The following is an 18,335-nucleotide window of genomic DNA, read 5'->3' on the forward strand; positions in this document are numbered from 1 at the left end:
TATTTTTTTATTTCAATATCCGCGGAAAGCTTTCTATAAAACAATGCAAAAGGTCTAGCATTAGTAGAAGCTGAGTAAATCACATTTCTCCCATAGCGTTTCGGACTGACTGAATGTCAGATAGACAAGGTGAATTATAGAGTAGCTTCGCCAACAAAAAAGATTATTTTGTAAGCGGTTATTTATTATAAATTATTTCGACTGCGAATCATATTTTATCTTATAATCTACGGATTTTAAAAAAAATTTTAGCAGCCAAATTTAAACTTTTTAAATCATGAATTATGAATTAATTCAGGGTAGGCACTGATTTTCAAAAATTAGTAACAACTTAGGTAAGTTTATAGTACATAACATTACACATTACTATTTCTTGTTAAATTTTTCTATTTTACATATTTCATTACATTGGTTTTAGAATTTATAATTATAATTAAGAAAAGGTCATAATCTAAAGCTATTTGATTGCACGACCCTCGCCTTAAATTCCCAAAGAATTGCGCCTGTTTACGGACAAAGTCAAGCACCCAGTGTAACCAAATATGTCCATCTTTAACGTCCCTAGTATGATGCGGTGTTGTCCATACTCGAACCTGTCAAGCTATTACAATTAAACACTCTAATGCCGCTGTTTTTGTAAAGAAAATGTTAAGTGCAAATAAAACTGTGTTTTAAAAGAATATTTAACCCCATTTACTATGGTTTATTTGGCTGGTGTGTAAACCTTCAGGGATCTTAGGGGATAAGACAATGGATGATAAATTGATGAACACCATTGTGACAAACAAAATTTCTCCTTTGGATTAAAATCATTGGTGAAAAAGTTTTTACCTACCAATCAAGATTTAATAAGATATTTTTTAAAATAAATGAAAGATCATATTTATAAACTTAGGGTACCAGTGTAATTTTCATATCAATGTCCCCTCCCTCCCTGGTAAACCTTGTAATCCCTGTCTTCTCGCAACCAGAGATTTATCTCCATTAAATTAAACCCCCCAAACATCAGGAATAAAGATATGCTGAGAGAGGGGGGACAATGGGCTGTTTATTGTACTAGTATACAAATTATTTGAATACAGCTTTCTTATTCGTTGGTTTAACAACTTTGGAGACTTCAGAGATTTGGGATTGGTTGGTTCATTTATTTGAAGTTGTAATTTTGTGCATAATCATTGGTTATGTATGAACACCAATCTATCTGCCATTGTCTAATCCCTTAAGATCCCTGAAAGATATGCATATATTACCTAGTATGGGAGAGGCTACTGACCATCCCGCTGTAACGTCAGGTGTGTCCATTTCTGTCCAAACATCCGAGTAAAGTAACACCCAAAAGACAACCAACCCTTCGATTTCACGACCATTTCCCGAAAGTTTTAACTGTGCATAGTTATGAGTTGTGCCTGTTTATGTTCCAAGGGGTTCCCCAAATAGAGCTACATATTAATGTTACAACCCTGGTTTGACGAGGCGTTGTCCAAACTTAAACCTAACACCTCCTTATGCAATTGAAATAGGACCATAATAGAGTTATCAAAATTTCCAGCACATAGAAGAACTAGGAATACCTTGGCCCATAAAAAGGTCATGCAAGGGCCATAATAGGAAAAAAGACGAAAATCAATTTAGTTGTAATTGGATGTTGCCAACGAATCATTGACAGCAACATCATTTCTTGGAAGTTAATTTAAATGAGTTATTGAAAAACTGTACCCGACTAATTTAAATTTGATGAAAATGGTCATTGCTGATTTCGAATTGACCCTTAAAAATTATTAACTGCCATTCTACGGAAGCAGCTTATAGCGCCTAATAAAAACATTGCCATTAGTCAATTACAATGTATACTGGCCTATCATTGGTCATTTGTATTGTAAGTCTACATTTTTATTGGGCACTATGAGCTGCTTCATTCTATGTTATTCTAAAAATTACATCCACAAAAGTAGAATGGAGACTTGCATATATTTTTTTCCAATTCTATTTATCCTTGGCAATCAGCCCCAATATCTTTTATTTTCGATGCCGACACAAATACATCAATTTACCCCAAGCAAGATAAATATTGGATATGTTACGATAATTCTTTTTACATCAGTCGCTTCTCTGAGCCAATTAAGTTATCCATTTTAGGAACGTTATTAGATTAGATGTAAGTTATTGGGTTGTTTTAGGCTATTTTTCTACTAGCTTCTTCTCCTTACAATAAAGGAGTTTTCGATTTTAGGGGCGCAGCGAATAGTGAAAATATTAACGATTTTGCCCCTAGCCTCTAGGGTTTTCCTTGTTACATGGGTTTTATGTTATAAGAGTAATGGTATATATACTATGTAATTCAATTTTTCCCCCAACTTTTTCACTTGTAAATAATTCTAGGAATATAAAAAATACGTTTGTAGAATCTATTTTTAAATATTTCTGGAGTTTGGTTTCAATTTTGCAATCTTTGAAGAAAAATGGTCCAAAATATATAATACTGTTTTACAAATCTACCACAGAATAAAGTTATTTACAAGTATCTTATTTGAAATTGCTGTTTTTAAGCAAAATCAATGCAAGAATATTCAAAACTACTTCTAAATAGGTAAAAATAAAACCATTGCAGTTAAAAAAAAACAGAAAAGAGTGTTGCTTCATATATAAAGGAAATATGAAATTTTGATTAGAAATAAACGTTAAAGCAAAATTTTTGACCCAAGAATTAATGTTCAAAACTTTGACACTATGAAGAGAATCATCTTTTTCAAACTTGTTCAATTTGTATCAGTTATACTGCGCTTACATTCGTCAATAAGTATTCTTCAATCAGTCTATCACTATTAGACACTATCGTCTATTTTTTTTTAGCATTTTTGTATCCTCCCTTTTCTCACCTCCGCGAAGCCGACACCCTTCAATGAGTATTCTCCGAAAATCTCAAGGAATTAGACCTAGTGAACCCACAAAACAGCTTACAGTAATTATTAAAATATTTGAAAGTTTTAAGGGGGGTTACCTGAAATTTTATTTGTTTGAAACTTTGGATACTTAAATTGTTTGTTTTTAGTTCAAGCTAACATTTTTAAATTTTTTAACCTTGATTACAATCTAAATGTGTGTTAATTTTGTTTATTTTCATTGGGGATGTACTTAAATTCATTGTTCATTGTCTTATCTTCAAGATTTTCTATGTTAAAGAGTAGCCACGAATTTACCAGTAGGATATTTGATCATGATAATGTTAGGGTTTTTCATTGTTGTTACTTTAGGTTAATTTTAATTAATATGACATAAAGCTAGTTTTTTGCTGTAATGTCTAATAACTATGATACCTTTCATTCCAAAAAATTTAAATTTACCTTCTTACTTCCCTAAAAAGATTCAGCAAATTATATTTTTGTCCTATTATGAAAAAATACTTAAGAGAAATCGTAAGGTTTAAGACTGTTTTTTGCAGGTAAATAAATATGCAGTACAATTCCGCTAAAAGAAATTACAATACAAATTATTTTCTTAAAATTCATCTGGATAAGTATTAGTCAGCTATTTGAAAATTAATTTAAAGTTATGTTTCAAATACATAGGGGTCAGATATACGTTTAGACTAGAAAATAAATTTTCGACCAAAACGGTTCCGACAGACGGACATTTAGAATATTAAAGAAGCTTCGGTACTAAAATCTTACCTTACCTTATACAGGAGTCTAGAGAAAAACATGAACATTATAGAGATTAACGCCGTCCATAGCCTTACCGACGCGACGGACAAAGTAACTAAAAATCTATATTTTTTAAAGGAATTTTTCATTCATGGCAGCCATGAAAATCATGTTTTGGACATATATTCTGTATTTATGTAGTTTTTCAAGAAATTTACTTACAATTTTGTTTCTACTTTTATACATACATTTATATTCTGATTATTTAGTTCTGATACTCTTCAAATATTAATGTTCGTTTGTCTTACCGTTTCAGAGCTTCGCTTTTATGGATGTTGTCATCCTTGTTTTCTCGTTGTTTCCTTGTCATTTGACCTATGTATTCTAATTAATTACTAAAGAAAGAGTTGTACAAAAAGGAGATTCTGATTTTAATTCTTCAAAATTTGTTTCAATTATACCACTGATATCATTATAAAAAATCATGCATGTGATTTAAGGTTTTCTATGAAAATATTAGTTCTAATTGCTAAAGAACTAAAAAAGACATTTCTACTATTTTTCCTTCAAGTATTCCACTAGCCAAACATATTTTTTACATAAAGATCTGTTGTTTTGCTCTAAATGCTTTTGCACCTCTAGCATCTAGTGGCTCCTTATTCATATGGGCTATAAAAATAGCTCAAAACCATCCCAAAAGACTGAAAGAAAAGACTTGAAAATGAAATAGGCCAAAAACATTACTAGACCTATGTGAAGTTTCCCTAGAATAGAGAACCTAATCAGTTTAGTAGTTATTGAGATCTTAAGCTTCAGACAAAAAAAAACAAATACTTTACATATGAACACATATGCATGTATGAAATATTTTGCCGTTTTCAGAAAAATGAAACCTTTAAGTGTCCTTTTGATGGGAAAGGTATAAAAGAAGGTGTTAAGTTGTTTTAATTAGTCAGTAGTGTGTAGAAGCTTGTAGTTGACACACCTCCCCACACAAACTATCCCCCACAAATATGATGGTAATATGTATAAGCTAGGCTTTTCTATAATTCGGGGTCAGTCTATTTATCTGTACATCAGTCCATTACGGTTTATCGATTTCAAACTTGGCACTGTGATCATAGTAATAGATAAGTACGATTTAGATAGCGTAGCAACTATATAATCGTTACCAGAATGTCCCTACGTCCATTTATAATGTGTTGATGATGTGTTTTTCTTTTTTTTATATGACTTTTGTAATGTTGATTTCGAAGTCAACAAAGTACAATGTTTTAAATGAAGCATATCTCTGTGATCAAGTCATAAAATGTTAGTATGTCCTTAAACAGAATCCCGTATGTAAGTATTTTTACACAAAATTTACTTACAATTTTCTTAGACTTTTACATTTATATTTTGATTATTCAGTTTTAACACTCTACAAGTGTTAATGTTCCTTTCTCCTACCGTTTCGGAGCTTCGCTTTTATGGATGTTTTCATCTTTTTCTCTCTAAAATTAAGTACGAAATAAAGTAATTAATTTGAGTGATTTGGATATTAAGAAAATGCTAAATTTGTGTTGGCGCTACTTAAAAAAAAACGTAAGGCGTTGCTTAATGTTTTTTATTTCTTTTTGACTTTACATTAAGTGATTATATTGGCCATACTAGCACTATTTATATTATGATTTGTTATTACAAAGTTAAATTATCATTATGACATCCTAAACGAAGCTTTAACTTTATTTTATTAATTTACTTTTGTTTTTAGAAACTAGTTTTGGCCTCAGTATTAGTCCTAGCAGACAGAGCGCTGTCAGGAAGTAAGGAGGCCAGGCACATAGATTCATTACCCTCCCTCCATAATATAGATACAGGTATACTAGATATGTATAGTAGGAGGCCAGGTACATAGATTCATCACCCTCCCTCCATAATATAGATACAGGTATACTAGATATGTATAGTAAGGAGGCCAGGCACATAGATTCATCACCCTCCCTCCATAATATAGATACAGGTATACTAGATATGTATAGTAAGGAGGCCAGGCACATAGATTCATCACCCTCCCTCCATAATATAGATACAGGTATACTAGATATTTATAGTAAGGAGGCCAGGCACATAGATTCATCACCCTCCCTCCATAATATAGATACAGGTATACTAGATATGTATAGTAAGGAGGCCAGGCACATAGATTCATCATCCTCCCTCCATAATATAGATACAGGTATACTAGATATGTATAGTAAGGAGGCCAGGTACATAGATTCATCACCCTCCCTCCATAATATAGATACAGGTATACTAGATATGTATAGTAAGGAGGCCAGGCACATAGATTCATCACCCTCCCTCCATAATATAGATACAGGTATACTAGATATGTATAGTAAGGAGGCCAGGTACATAGATTCATCACCCTCCCTCCATAATATAGATACAGGTATACTAGATATGTATAGTAAGGACAAGGAGGCCAGGTACATAGATTCATCACCCTCCTTCCATAATATAGATACAGGTATACTAGATATGTATAGTAAGTACAAGGAGGCCAGGTACATAGATTCATCACCCTCCTTCCATAATATAGATACAGGTATACTAGATATGTATAGTAAGGAGGCCAGGCACATAGATTCATCACCCTCCCTCCATAATATACATAGATACAGGTATACTAGATATGTATAGTAAGGAGGCCAGGCACATAGATTCATCACCCTCCCTCCATAATATACATAGATACAGGTATACTAGATATGTATAGTAAGGAGGCCAGGCACATAGATTCATCACCCTCCCTTCATAATATAGATACAGGTATAATGTATATAAATAGAAAGTTGTCTTTTGGCCTCCAACTACTATATTTTTCTTTTTAGCAAAACAAAGCAGTTTTTATAGTTTATAGCAAAGTATGTAATTAAACTAAAATCATATTTGCAGGTCACTTAGAGGGGGCCAGTAGCTTATCTGGAGGTGGGCTGTTCCCAGACAATGAAGAGGGCACTGATCAGAATGATATATCAGAAAGAGTGCTTCATCTTGGTCCAGATAGTCTTGGTGAATTTAAGGAGACATTTAAAAATGGATTTCAGGTGAGTGCAACTTTTTTTTTTCTAGGGGCGATCTCTCTTGAGAGGATACAAGTACTCTCCCCCAAAATATCTATAAACAATTCCTGTAAAGGAAAACCATAACAGTTCAGCGGTTTTAAGATCCTTCGTTGTTATAGACACACACACATAGAAAGAAATCCGGTTACTTTTAGATAAGAACTAGCGGCTACGCCCCTCACATTCAGGGGCATTGGATTTAAAGGGGAATTTAGGGGCTATGAAATAGCTTAAAACCATTCCAAGACTTAAAAATGAAAAAAAAATTTCTAAAACCATCACAGGAGCTATGTAAATCTAACCTAATATAGAAAACCCAATAGGTTCAGTAGTCATTGAGAACTTTAGCTTTATACAAAACAATTCTTACTATTTTATACAGAGACTTAAAAAAAACTCTTTGCTTATCAGGACCGTAGTGACTGGGTCCCAATACCTATCAAGAACCCCAACGAGACCGAGCCTCAGCATGAACAAATAAAAAGATATGATTCCTATGTCACTCCTGGAGGCGGCACTTATACTAACCACAACCTGGAGACTATCTACTACCAGAAACCTATAAATCCTTCCTACAAAGAAGATGTTCCTGTTTATATTCCTACTGATGGTGTTGCTAATAATCCTATTTATACAGGTATTATAAATATAAAATTGGATTTTATAAGAAATTCCATTATCAAGGCCAAAGAAAACTAAAAAATATCAAATATATGTAAAATGAAATGTTTTAAATGTGCTTGATTAAGTGACTGAACGTTCTTCATACAACAAACTTTTATTTTGGTAAACCTAACTGTGCAACTTTGCCTGTTTTATCTAAATCATTACTTTAATCTTTCTATTTATGCCATGCATAACATGTACAAATCACAAATAGAGCCATTTTAACAATCCACAATTGGGAAACCCCAGAGAGAGAGAGAGGGAAAAATGGGCTGTTTGTTACACTAGTCCCCCAAAGTTTGATAATAACATTTTCTTATTCGTGATCTTAACAAATTTTAATTGATTCATTCAATAAGTTGAGTGTTCAATCATTTCAACCACTAATTTTAACCTACAGAAGGGGTAATTTTGTGTATCATCATAGGGGATGTAAATCAATTTATTGGCGATTGTCTTATTCCTTTATATTACTATTTTTTTTGTCAGGAAACTATCAGGACCATGTACCTGCAGTTCCTCCACCAGTACATGTCCATGTTGAAGAGTACTGCCAGACCAAGGGGTCCTACTGTTTGTGCCATTACTGCAAATGTGAGAAGGGTCTCATCAACTGCAAGAACCCTGGATATGGTAAGTTTCATTTAATCTCTCCGAAAGGGGGGTGAGGAGGTTATAGAAAATATTCACCCCTGATAAGTTATTTTATTTCTTTTTGTATTAAATTAAATAGTCATAAAATTTAAATTTTGAAGGATAACTATTTTGAGTAATATAAGCTATTGTTTTTTTTTCTTATACAAAAATTGACATCTTTACATCCTTACATAAGAAAAATTTAGGTACATAAATTGTAGCCTTGAAAGTAATTTTCTCTATGGACAGGTGAACCTGCGTCCTTTACAGGAAGACTTATGTCAAGAATGGGCGACTTGTTCAATTCATTGACGGGCAATAGTGCTGGAGTAGGTAGGATTTATTATGTATGTCTTTAGTGCCCTAGGAAAATGGGGATACATGTCACTGGTTTTGGCCTACCTGTTCTATTGACGTCGGGAAATAATTTATATCCCATCACTTTTCTAGGGGCTTTCTTTTCCCCTTCCTTTTCTCTTTCCCTCTACTATGACTGCAACAAAATAGGTAGGCCAAAAGCAGTGACATCTATTCCCATTTTCCTAGGGCACTAAACACAGCTTCATTTGTTATATTTTTTTCTGAAAAGCAAAGATGTTTTTTAATATCACATATATTAACTTGCTTCAGCACTATTTCCTATTGCAGTTTTAAGTATTTTCAACGTATAAAAATTTAAGTTCTTTAATTCAATATTATTTCTAGTTGAATAGCTACTCTATAACTATGATCTGACCTCACGTCCAGCTAACAATTATGCAAATTCAACGAAATTAACATTAATTTATTTTGCATCGTGGCTCATGATTTTTGTTTTTGGTCTTTATTATCGTATCGTATTACAGACAGTTTTCTTATGATAGTAAAATTTAAAATCATTGGAACAAAATCTGTTTTATTGGTCTCGATGTGAAGAAGGTCCGTGCCAATGAAACAGTTCTTAATTCCATAATTTTCATTTATTTTTCATCGAAAATTGTGTTAATACGCATGGTTCATGATTTTTCATTATGTCTCAGAACCATATTCGATCCATCTGAATTTTTATTTTTGTTCAGGTAAAAAATACTGTTATGGAGATTCTGAGGGTGAGTTTTGTAGCTGTGACTTCTGCAAGTGCCAACATGGGTATGGTGTCAAAGGGTATGGAAAATGTGTTCATTAATTTCAGTCTTTTTTATAATAGCAGTCCAACATTATATAAAATTATATTATAAAATTAATTTTAATTATAAATTTATTTCAATTTATTACTTTTCAAAAATGCTTATTTTCTCTCTTATATTAAAAATTTTAAAACAAATTTTTTGGCTGAAGCACATATAATGCCTATGGACTATAAAATACAACTTCATCCCTTTTGCCTTATTTGAAACCTTTTCTTTTCTTTAAACTATAATTACCCTTTCCAATTTTTACAACAAATTTCATGTTTTTTTTACTTTCTTCATTAATGATAATTTACCTTAAAACTCCTAATATTTAAAGATAATTTCCTTTTTCTCCCTTTCCTTCCATCGTTTTCCATGATCTTAAACTATATTTGATTGTTAAGCTAAATACTATAAACTGATAACTGTTATTTTGTTGCTGTGATCATATTCATTCTTGTTAATAAATCTTATATAAGAATATCAATTTTCTTTATGTAATAACAGAGGCGTGCTCAGAGATTTGTCAGTGGGGTGCGCAAAGAGAATCCAAAAATTCATCCCCCTCTTCTGAACATGTATGTTCGGCTGATTTTTGGGTTTCACCTTTGAAAATGCTTAAAAAAATTATGCTATGTACATTTGAGTTATAAAGGAGCCACTCCAAAATAAAATATTAAGATAATAAATGTATAAGTAAAGATGTACAACCCAGACAAATATCTGGCTCCAGTGGAGGGGACCTTCTTCTTGTGCTAGCAAATTTCTTTCTGCCCTTTTTTTAGCGACTTGGTTATGTAGTCGATATTGGCTGATATTCAAAGACCCAATTGATAGTCGGCACAGGGTCCAAGTTATCTAACACCTGCTCCCTCTATTCTTTTACTTTAATATTAAGATTTGTTTATAAAAATTAAGGTTGTTTTTGCTTGGTATGATAAAGCTAGTTGTCAGCATAATTTAATAAAAACTGGATGAAAACATTTATTTGGCAATATCCCATGACTGTCAGTTGAGTATCCGTAACACATGTCCCACCCTTATTAAAAAAAGGCATTAAACAAAGTGTTAATTGGTGGAAGAATCGAATGCTTCATGTCTATTTTTCAAAAAGGCATAAAAATATGATAATGATTTTAAGTGATTTCAATCAAATTCCCAGTTTAGCACTTATATCCCCTTCCTTCTCTTATTTTTGAAATTGAAAATAAGAGGGGGGGGGGGGGCGGATAGTATTTTTTCATTATGCATAACCTTTTTGTGGCCTATACCTCCGATGTCCTGGTCCATCTGCGCTATATAATCCATTTACCTAACTAAAGTTGACCTTAAGGAATAAACAAACCAAAAATAATATCCACCCCACCTTCTAAATTTAATATAAAGGGGAGATGGGGGTTATCAGTGCTCAACAAGGTACTTTGCATGAAAGCGCCTTATATTAACATGCAAAGGAGTAAAGTTTAATAAAAAAGCGGGTAATTTTGAATATATATTCACTATTTATAGAAGCCAACAAATCTCTTCATGACAAGAAAAGCAAAGATTATTTATTTAAAATTTTAAACAACTTTGCTTTTAAAAAGTCAGTCATAAAACCTCTCTATATAAGATTTATTTAACGCTGAATTTCCGTGACCTTAGCAAAGCAATTGATAAAAATGGCCATTAATTTTCTCACTTCAGGAGTGGTTTTATGAAGAACTTTATAAAAGCAAAGTTGTTCAAAATTTTAAATAAATAATCTTTGCTTTTCTTGTCATGATTATGCGGTAACTCCTAGTGGGTGAAAATTGAACTTCAAATTTAATTTTCTGAAAAACCGCTGCATTTTAGATTTTATTGAAATGTGAAATGAAGTTACCTAACCTAGGGTAATGAAATGCACTATGTAACAATTTAGATTTGACACAAAAGTCAAAACACCTTCATTTGCACTATGAGAGGGGGTAGTCTTAAGTGGTCCAAAACTAATTCAAGGGACTGTACTCATTTTTTTTTGCAAAACACACAACACTTTGGTGGCCTTCACAAAAAAAATCTAGCCTGTTTTTTAGGATAAAAAATATCCATTTAAAAAATATAAAGTTAAGGCTTAATAATTATTATAAAGTGTTTTTTTTCTGCCTGAAGGAATAGAATCAGCAATAAATAAATGTAATCAGCAGATTTAAATTTCCTGTATTCGTAATTTAAAAATTTTACTATTCAAATTGCGTTTCATGAATGTCTTTTTGCATCCTAACGATATGTCATTTTAAAGGTTTATATTGACGATGTGGCTTTTATATGAAATAGTCGTGGTGACTGACATAATATCGACGTACATATATTATTTTAAAATTTATGTCGACTTTATGGCTGTAATAAAAAGCAGATATTAATGACAGAATATACTATAAATAATTTAACAAAATAATAATAGTCGTAAATCATCAAAGTTGATATTAAACAATCTGTCGTGTGAAAATATGACTTTTATCAAATCACAAAAATTCATAAATTTTTATGTCAACACAAAGATACATGTTTAACAGAGATTTGGGGCCTACACAATTATTAAATCTAAACAAAATTAAATAAGATTCTCATCTAAATATACCTGTTAAAATGAAATTAAACTACATCAAAAGAAATTTCACAGTCATGGAATGGAGATGAAATATAAAACTTTTTAAACATCTTTCTTTTGTTTTATAATTTAGTTGTGACACTCAGATAGGGCCAGGGAGGGAGGGGACATTGGGCTGTTGACTACACTAGTTCTCAAAGTTTTATTATTAAGCTTTCTGATTCGTTGGGTACTATTATTAAATTTTACACAAACGATTTGACCACTAATTGTAATCTACAGATGAGGTGATTTTGTGTATCATCATTGGGAATGTACATAAATTTATTGGTCAATGTCTTATTAGCTTAAAACTAATCTTCAACAGTCCCCCCCCCCCCCCCCCACTTCCTTATGTTTATTTGCTAAAGGCTAATAGAGATAGAGAAATTGGGTGGAGATTGACTTATCGTTGTTGTCCTCTCCATGAATTCCTGCTCTAAATGAGATGAGAGATGTGTTAACAAGGATGACAACATCCAGCGAAGCACAAACATAACAAATCCAGGACAAACAGAAAGTGATATAAGCAGATGTTACAGACTGACGAACTGACACATAAAAAGTAAATTAGGCAGAAGTTTCGCCACTAACATAATGTTCATTTAAGGTTATAAGTTGCTCATAGACCACCAAATATCTTATGTTATTTAAAAGCTTTATTAATTTATGTTCCAATATTTTTCAAATCCGTAAATTAACTAGACAGGTATACTCATTTTTCCTGATCTTTTGATAAACTTCAAAGTTTGACTTTAAATGAAAATAATTGAGTTAAATACAAGCTCTGCTCTTTACATTAATAAATATAACTAAATAAACTAAATATACATATAAATAGGAGAATACCGGGGCCTATTCTAAAACCAATTCAGAAACTAAATTCTAAAAGCAAATTAAAAACTTTAAATTCAATTTTACCCATCATTTCCACAAAAACTATAACACACAAAAAGTTTTGTGAGAGCCTAGAATGAAAAAAGTTTGTTTGGCCCACACCCCTACCCCTCTCCATCCTCCCTAAACATGGGCTAGTGGAGATATTTACCCTCAGGTCCTTTTAGGAGTAAAGCGCCTAGGTAAATAAAACAAGAACAGACAATTACGTTCATTAGTAGCACAGTCATACCCAACTAGATATACTTCTTGTATGAAGCAAATTTTCAGACATTTTAAAGAAATATAATTCTAACAATTTAATTTTGTTTATATGTATAGCAGAAATACAAATAAATAACATTTTAAACCATGAGAATAGATCGAGATATTAAAAGAGAAATGAATTCATAAAAGAATGTTTCAAAGGCAATGTCAAAGAAAAAATTAAAAATTTTAGAGTTTTACAAAAATTAATCACTTCAATCTAAAAAAGTATTTTTATTAATCAAATGTACAAAAAATTTCCTTTATCAATTTCGAAAAAAGTGGTTTTTTTTTCACACCATTAATGAAATATTGCATGATATTCAAGTGTATAAAACTTTGCATTAATGATTCCTTGTTTTATCAAGTTATATTTCCATCCTGCTTTTAAATAGAAACTATTTTTACTCTGTATACTATCTAGTGTGAAAATAACAAGGATAACTATCATCATTAGACATTAATAACGTAGCTCTATAAAAAAATGACGTCATACAATACAAATGAACAATGGCAGGCCAAATTACTAAATTACCAATGGCAGGCCAGTAAACATTTTAATTGACCAATGGTAGGCCAGTATGACGCCATTTTATAGGCACTATAAAAAGCTTTATTAATAACTTTTTATTTAAAGTGGTTAATGACTAAATCATTGTCCTAAAAATCAGGTATTTTAAGGGATAAGGTGATGGAGAATAATTTGATGTACATAGTACATACCCACTAATGATGAAATTTAAAATAGCCCATTCAGAAAACTAAACATCATTGGTGGAGAAGTTTGGACAACAAAGGCTTGTTTACTTTAATTAAGATTTTTTAAAAGTACCCAAAATTTTAAGCCAACATATTAAAGATCGTGTTTAAAACTTTGGTTACTAGTATAATTTCCAGTCTAACTTCCTCTCAATCCCTGATAAAGCTAAACTATGCTGGCACATTATATATGGAATTCTAGAGCAGCTTTGCAACAGCAGGTATGATATAACAGAAGTTGTAAGATCTGCAAAAATGAAAATCTGTGCAAAAAATCAATTTTTGATGCTCCAGGCGGAATATATTGATACTAAATATCAGGAATGTAGGGGTTTAATATATGCACTAGTTGTTGACTGTCTTAATTGCTTAGGCTTTATAATTCAAGCATAGTTGACTTCAAATATTGTTTTACCATTGTAGTAAATAGGTGTTTGTTCTCTCTTTTAGGATATAACGTTCATGTATTTTCAAGTATTGTTATTACAAAATTATTCTTATTAAAATTTCAATTATTTCCTCCCTTGTTAGTTTACATGACAATTCTATTAATTTGTCCCATTTAAGACTTTAAAACAATTTACCTATTCCTTTAATTATCATACAAAAACTTAATTATACAAAATATTGCTCGCATTCTCAATACATTTTTTTGTATTTATTATAAACAATTGATTTTACACCTCTATGTATGATGAACAAAATTACCCTTACTAGAGATTAAATTGTTGCTGAAAAGTTTAGACACAGCCAATTTGTACAACCGAAAAAAGATTCTATAAAAGCCAACGAATGGTAGAACAGGTTTATATAATATTATAATTAAGTACCAGTATAATATACAGTCCAATAAACACGTTAGGAGATCCAAGTAGGTGACATAAACCCAGTAGTCCGTTAATATACGCAAGTTTACAAGTGTAAAGATTTAAAAAAAATTGCAACTAAAATACTGCATACTCAAAGTTTAATTAGACTGTGGTTTTAAAAAATCACTAGGACCTGTACAGTTTATTAAATAACCTTTTAAAAGTATTTTAAATTCATGAGAAATCTTACATGTACAAAATCGATCCTTAATATACCAGTCATTAATGATTAAGTATAGTATCTAAAAAGTATAAAATAAAAACTCAAAATCATAATTAAGATATATATTTTAAAATATAAAAGTGCACAATGAAAACAGTTGATAAATATGTAGATAACAATAACAGCAATAATAATAATGCCCATAATCCCAAAACACAATAAATAGTTTAATGTTTAATAGATTATTTTCAAAATAAAATACATATATAAGAACTTTCATAGAAAGATTATTTGAGAATTATTTGGAGGAAAATTGAAAAAATTTGTACATACATTCCAAATTATATTCTTTAGGTTAAACAAACAAAAAGTTACAAAATTGAAAGGGAAAGTTTTAAAAAAGTGATTTATTTTAGTGAAAATGCATTCAGATTTCAGACAAACTTTTTATAAAACCATTCACACACACACAAGAAAAAAAACATTCTCAGCTTTAGAGAGAATCAATTTAATTTAGAAAAAAATGCTTAGATTATTAGAAAAAGTTAAGGTTAAATTTTTCTTCTGGAAGATTTAGGATATTAAGTGTTAAAATGCATTAATTTTTATTTTCTAATAAAAAATGTTTAAGTATTTTTAAAGTAAAATTTCAAAAAACATTTTAAGTTGATTTAAAATTGATTGTTTTATTTCATAATAAAAAATAAAAAAATAGGTAAAATATTCATTTGATCAAACATAAGATTCCTAATGCTTCTTTTCCTAAGCCAATCCTAACAAGGATTGCCCTAGCAAAATCTGGATATATGTCACTGTTTTTGGCCTACCTATTCTTTTGGCGTCAGGAAATACCCTATACCCCATCTCTTTTCTAAGGGGTTTATATCCTCCTTCCCTTTCTATTTCCCTCTACTATGACGTCAATAGCCAAAAGATGTGACATCTATCCCCATTTTTCTAGAGCACTAAACACAGCTACTAACAACGGAGATGATTGATTTAATGACAGGAAGCCCATCCTTCATGTCCATATCCATGTCTACACTTACAGTAGTCACAGTGGCAGTGTTCCCCTTCCATGCTTCCATAGCAGTATCTCTTACCTAAATAGTATATTAGTTGCAATTATGGGACAAATCATCTCCTGTTCAAAAAGTAGTTTCTAAGCTATGCCTAATACTGGTAAAAATTTCTCTAATAAAATTGTATCTTTTTGTTAATTCATTAAGTAACATGAACATTTATAGATTTTTAATTATAATGCGGTATACAAAGCTTAAAAAAAGACAAAAAAAACTCAATCAATGATTGTTGTTACTTTATTCGAAAGTTCTAAATATATTTTTTTAAATAGCTGAACTTGTAAAAAGACAAATGATATAACTCATACTTTTACTAATATCTTCATATATTAAAAAAGGAAAAGGAAGCATTTTATTTATGACTAGCGGCTTCGCCCCTAGCCTCTAGGGGCTTTGCCCCAAGAGATGGTAAAAAAAGTGTGGAAACCTTCCACAAAGGTAAAAAAAAAAAAAAAAAAAATGCAGCCTGCGGCAGCCTGTACCAGAGCAAAATAAAAAATAAGGGGGGGATTATTTTGTTTGGGGGGGGGGGGGTTAGGGGTGTCCCACCCCCCAAGAAAATAGCTTAAAACCACCACAGGACCAATAGGTATATACCCTCAAGAGTAGAATCCGATCGGTTCAGTGGTTACCGAGATCTTAAGCTTCAGACGAACGGACGGACGGACAGACAGACAGACAGACAGACAGACAGACAGACAGACATCGTACTACTTTGTATTATAGATTACAATTGTAAATCATACAAATAAAAGAAAGAGTTTTTTTTTTAAATTACCATATCCAGTCTTTTTCTTGGGGTCATCCTTGCAATGAAGCTGTCCCTTCTCACATCTGCAGTAGTGACACTGACAATAGCTACCCTTCACTATACAATTCTCGTTCTTGCTAAAATTGGATAAATTATATTTAAGAAGTAATCTTAACCTTATATAAAATTAATAGTATGATTTTCTATTTGTTTGTGTATAGCAGAGATTCGCGCCTTTGCAGGGAAGTTTTTATAAGTCTTAAAAAGGTGTAAAACTATTTTGGAGCACAGTATTTTACCTACAGATGCGTGACAAACGGAACCTTTGTGCAATCTAAGGCCAAAACTAGTGTAATAAACAGCGCAATGTTCCTTCCAACAAAAATCTCCCTCCCCCCCCCCCCCCATCTGAATAGCGTTAAATAAGATATCCCCCTTACAAATTGGCGGATGCCACTTCTACATACCCCAGCGGATGAGCTGCAGCTGGGTGAGGTGTATCTCTCCTCACAACTACATGGTCAAGATCTTCCTAAACATAAAACCCAAAATTATTTAAATTTTTGTTTAAAAATTAAACTTTAATTGATATTCTATGTATAAAATAAAAAGAACTATTTTTTTTGTCATAATGTGTTGTACTTTTCAGGAAAGCCTTGGGGGTGATATTTTGTTTATGAAATATAATCTCATGTTAACTATTTTGCCATCAACTTATCTGCCAATGTAAACGTATTTTTAACAATACACTTTTTCATTAATTATACAAAAACAACATCTTGATAGACAAAATAGTTTTTCTTCAGTTAAAATATCCCGCCCTGTTTAAACTTACCCCATACTGGTGTTGACATAATGTTAGAGTTGAAAAGGTGATGATGAGAAGAGAACAACAGCTGATCAGTCCCACGCAGTTCATAGTTTTATATCTTTATGAAATAATAGTTATTTCTTTCATCGTATTATAAACCGCTTTCCGCGGATATAGAATGTACAATAATAAGATTAAAACTAGTTTTTTTAGCCCCGAGTTGCCAAAGGCACGGGCTAAAAAAACTAATTTTAATCTTATGATTGTACATTTCTATATTTGTAGAAAGCTGGATATAATACGATGATAGACATAGTTTTTTCGTATGGATGAGAACCGGTTCCTATCCACCGGATTCGAATGAATACGAGAAAAATAATTATGTCCATAAATAGCGTAACTGTAACATGGTAACAAAAAGATAAGACCACTTATTTATAGGGAGGGAGGAAATCAACTTTAAATTACACTGGTATCCAAAATTTTATAACCATAATCTTTTTTTAGTTGGCTCAAAAACTTTTTAACAACTTTAATTTACCGAAGGGGTAATTTATTTCATCATTATTGGGAATGTACATCAATTTTAACATCCATGATTTTCTATAAGGTGTAATTTTGGAATTATTTTAGTTAGAAAGTCAAGAACTTGCATAAAATTGTAGACTAATTGACAATTGAACGTAAAAAACATTGTCCAATAATATAAAGTAGTATGGTTTTTGTTTGTTGTATGTAAAGATCTTGCTAACATCCAACCCTATTAAGTTATTCTTTTTAGAAAAATCTTACAAAAACATAAATGAAAAAGCAGCATTTCTCAATAAATTTTTTTTTAGCGAAGCTACTCTAAAACTTACAATTGCATATGAGCATAAAATGGTAAAAAAATTTTAAAATGCATTCATTGGCTAAAATAAGAAAAATACATAAATAGTGATT

At 31.3% G+C, this 18,335-nt stretch overlaps 2 protein-coding genes across 5 annotated transcripts; one reads left to right on the forward strand and one right to left on the reverse strand.

Moving 5' to 3' along the window:
- The first annotated feature begins 4,529 nt into the window (after positions 1 to 4,529).
- Positions 4,530 to 9,687, forward strand: LOC145323359 (uncharacterized). 4 transcript variants are annotated; one of them, XM_080165787.1, is made up of 7 exons: positions 4,530 to 4,660; positions 5,395 to 5,500; positions 6,582 to 6,733; positions 7,163 to 7,388; positions 7,907 to 8,050; positions 8,303 to 8,386; positions 9,112 to 9,687. In XM_080165787.1, the coding sequence occupies exons 1-7, from the start codon at positions 4,655 to 4,657 to the stop codon at positions 9,216 to 9,218; spliced, it is 825 nt and encodes a 274-aa protein (XP_080021913.1). In that variant the 5' UTR covers positions 4,530 to 4,654; the 3' UTR covers positions 9,219 to 9,687. The 4 variants fall into 4 exon arrangements, with proteins under 4 accessions (XP_080021913.1, XP_080021914.1, XP_080021911.1 ...); XM_080165788.1 differs by lacking the exon at positions 8,303 to 8,386; XM_080165785.1 differs by lacking the exons at positions 4,530 to 4,660; positions 5,395 to 5,500 and adding an exon at positions 5,928 to 6,003.
- Positions 9,688 to 14,859: 5,172 nt separating this feature from the next.
- LOC145323360 (uncharacterized) lies at positions 14,860 to 17,768 on the reverse strand. Its single transcript, XM_080165789.1, has 4 exons — positions 17,418 to 17,768; positions 17,050 to 17,114; positions 16,610 to 16,719; positions 14,860 to 15,852 (listed from the first exon to the last, which is right to left on the reverse strand). The coding sequence occupies exons 1-4, from the start codon at positions 17,499 to 17,501 to the stop codon at positions 15,749 to 15,751; spliced, it is 363 nt and encodes a 120-aa protein (XP_080021915.1). The 5' UTR covers positions 17,502 to 17,768; the 3' UTR covers positions 14,860 to 15,748.
- Positions 17,769 to 18,335: the final 567 nt, after the last annotated feature.

The sequence above is a fragment of the Acartia tonsa genome, chromosome 6, assembly GCF_053477335.1.
Source record: "Acartia tonsa isolate MP-2025a chromosome 6, ASM5347733v1, whole genome shotgun sequence".
Classification (NCBI taxonomy): Eukaryota; Metazoa; Arthropoda; class Copepoda; order Calanoida; family Acartiidae; genus Acartia; species Acartia tonsa.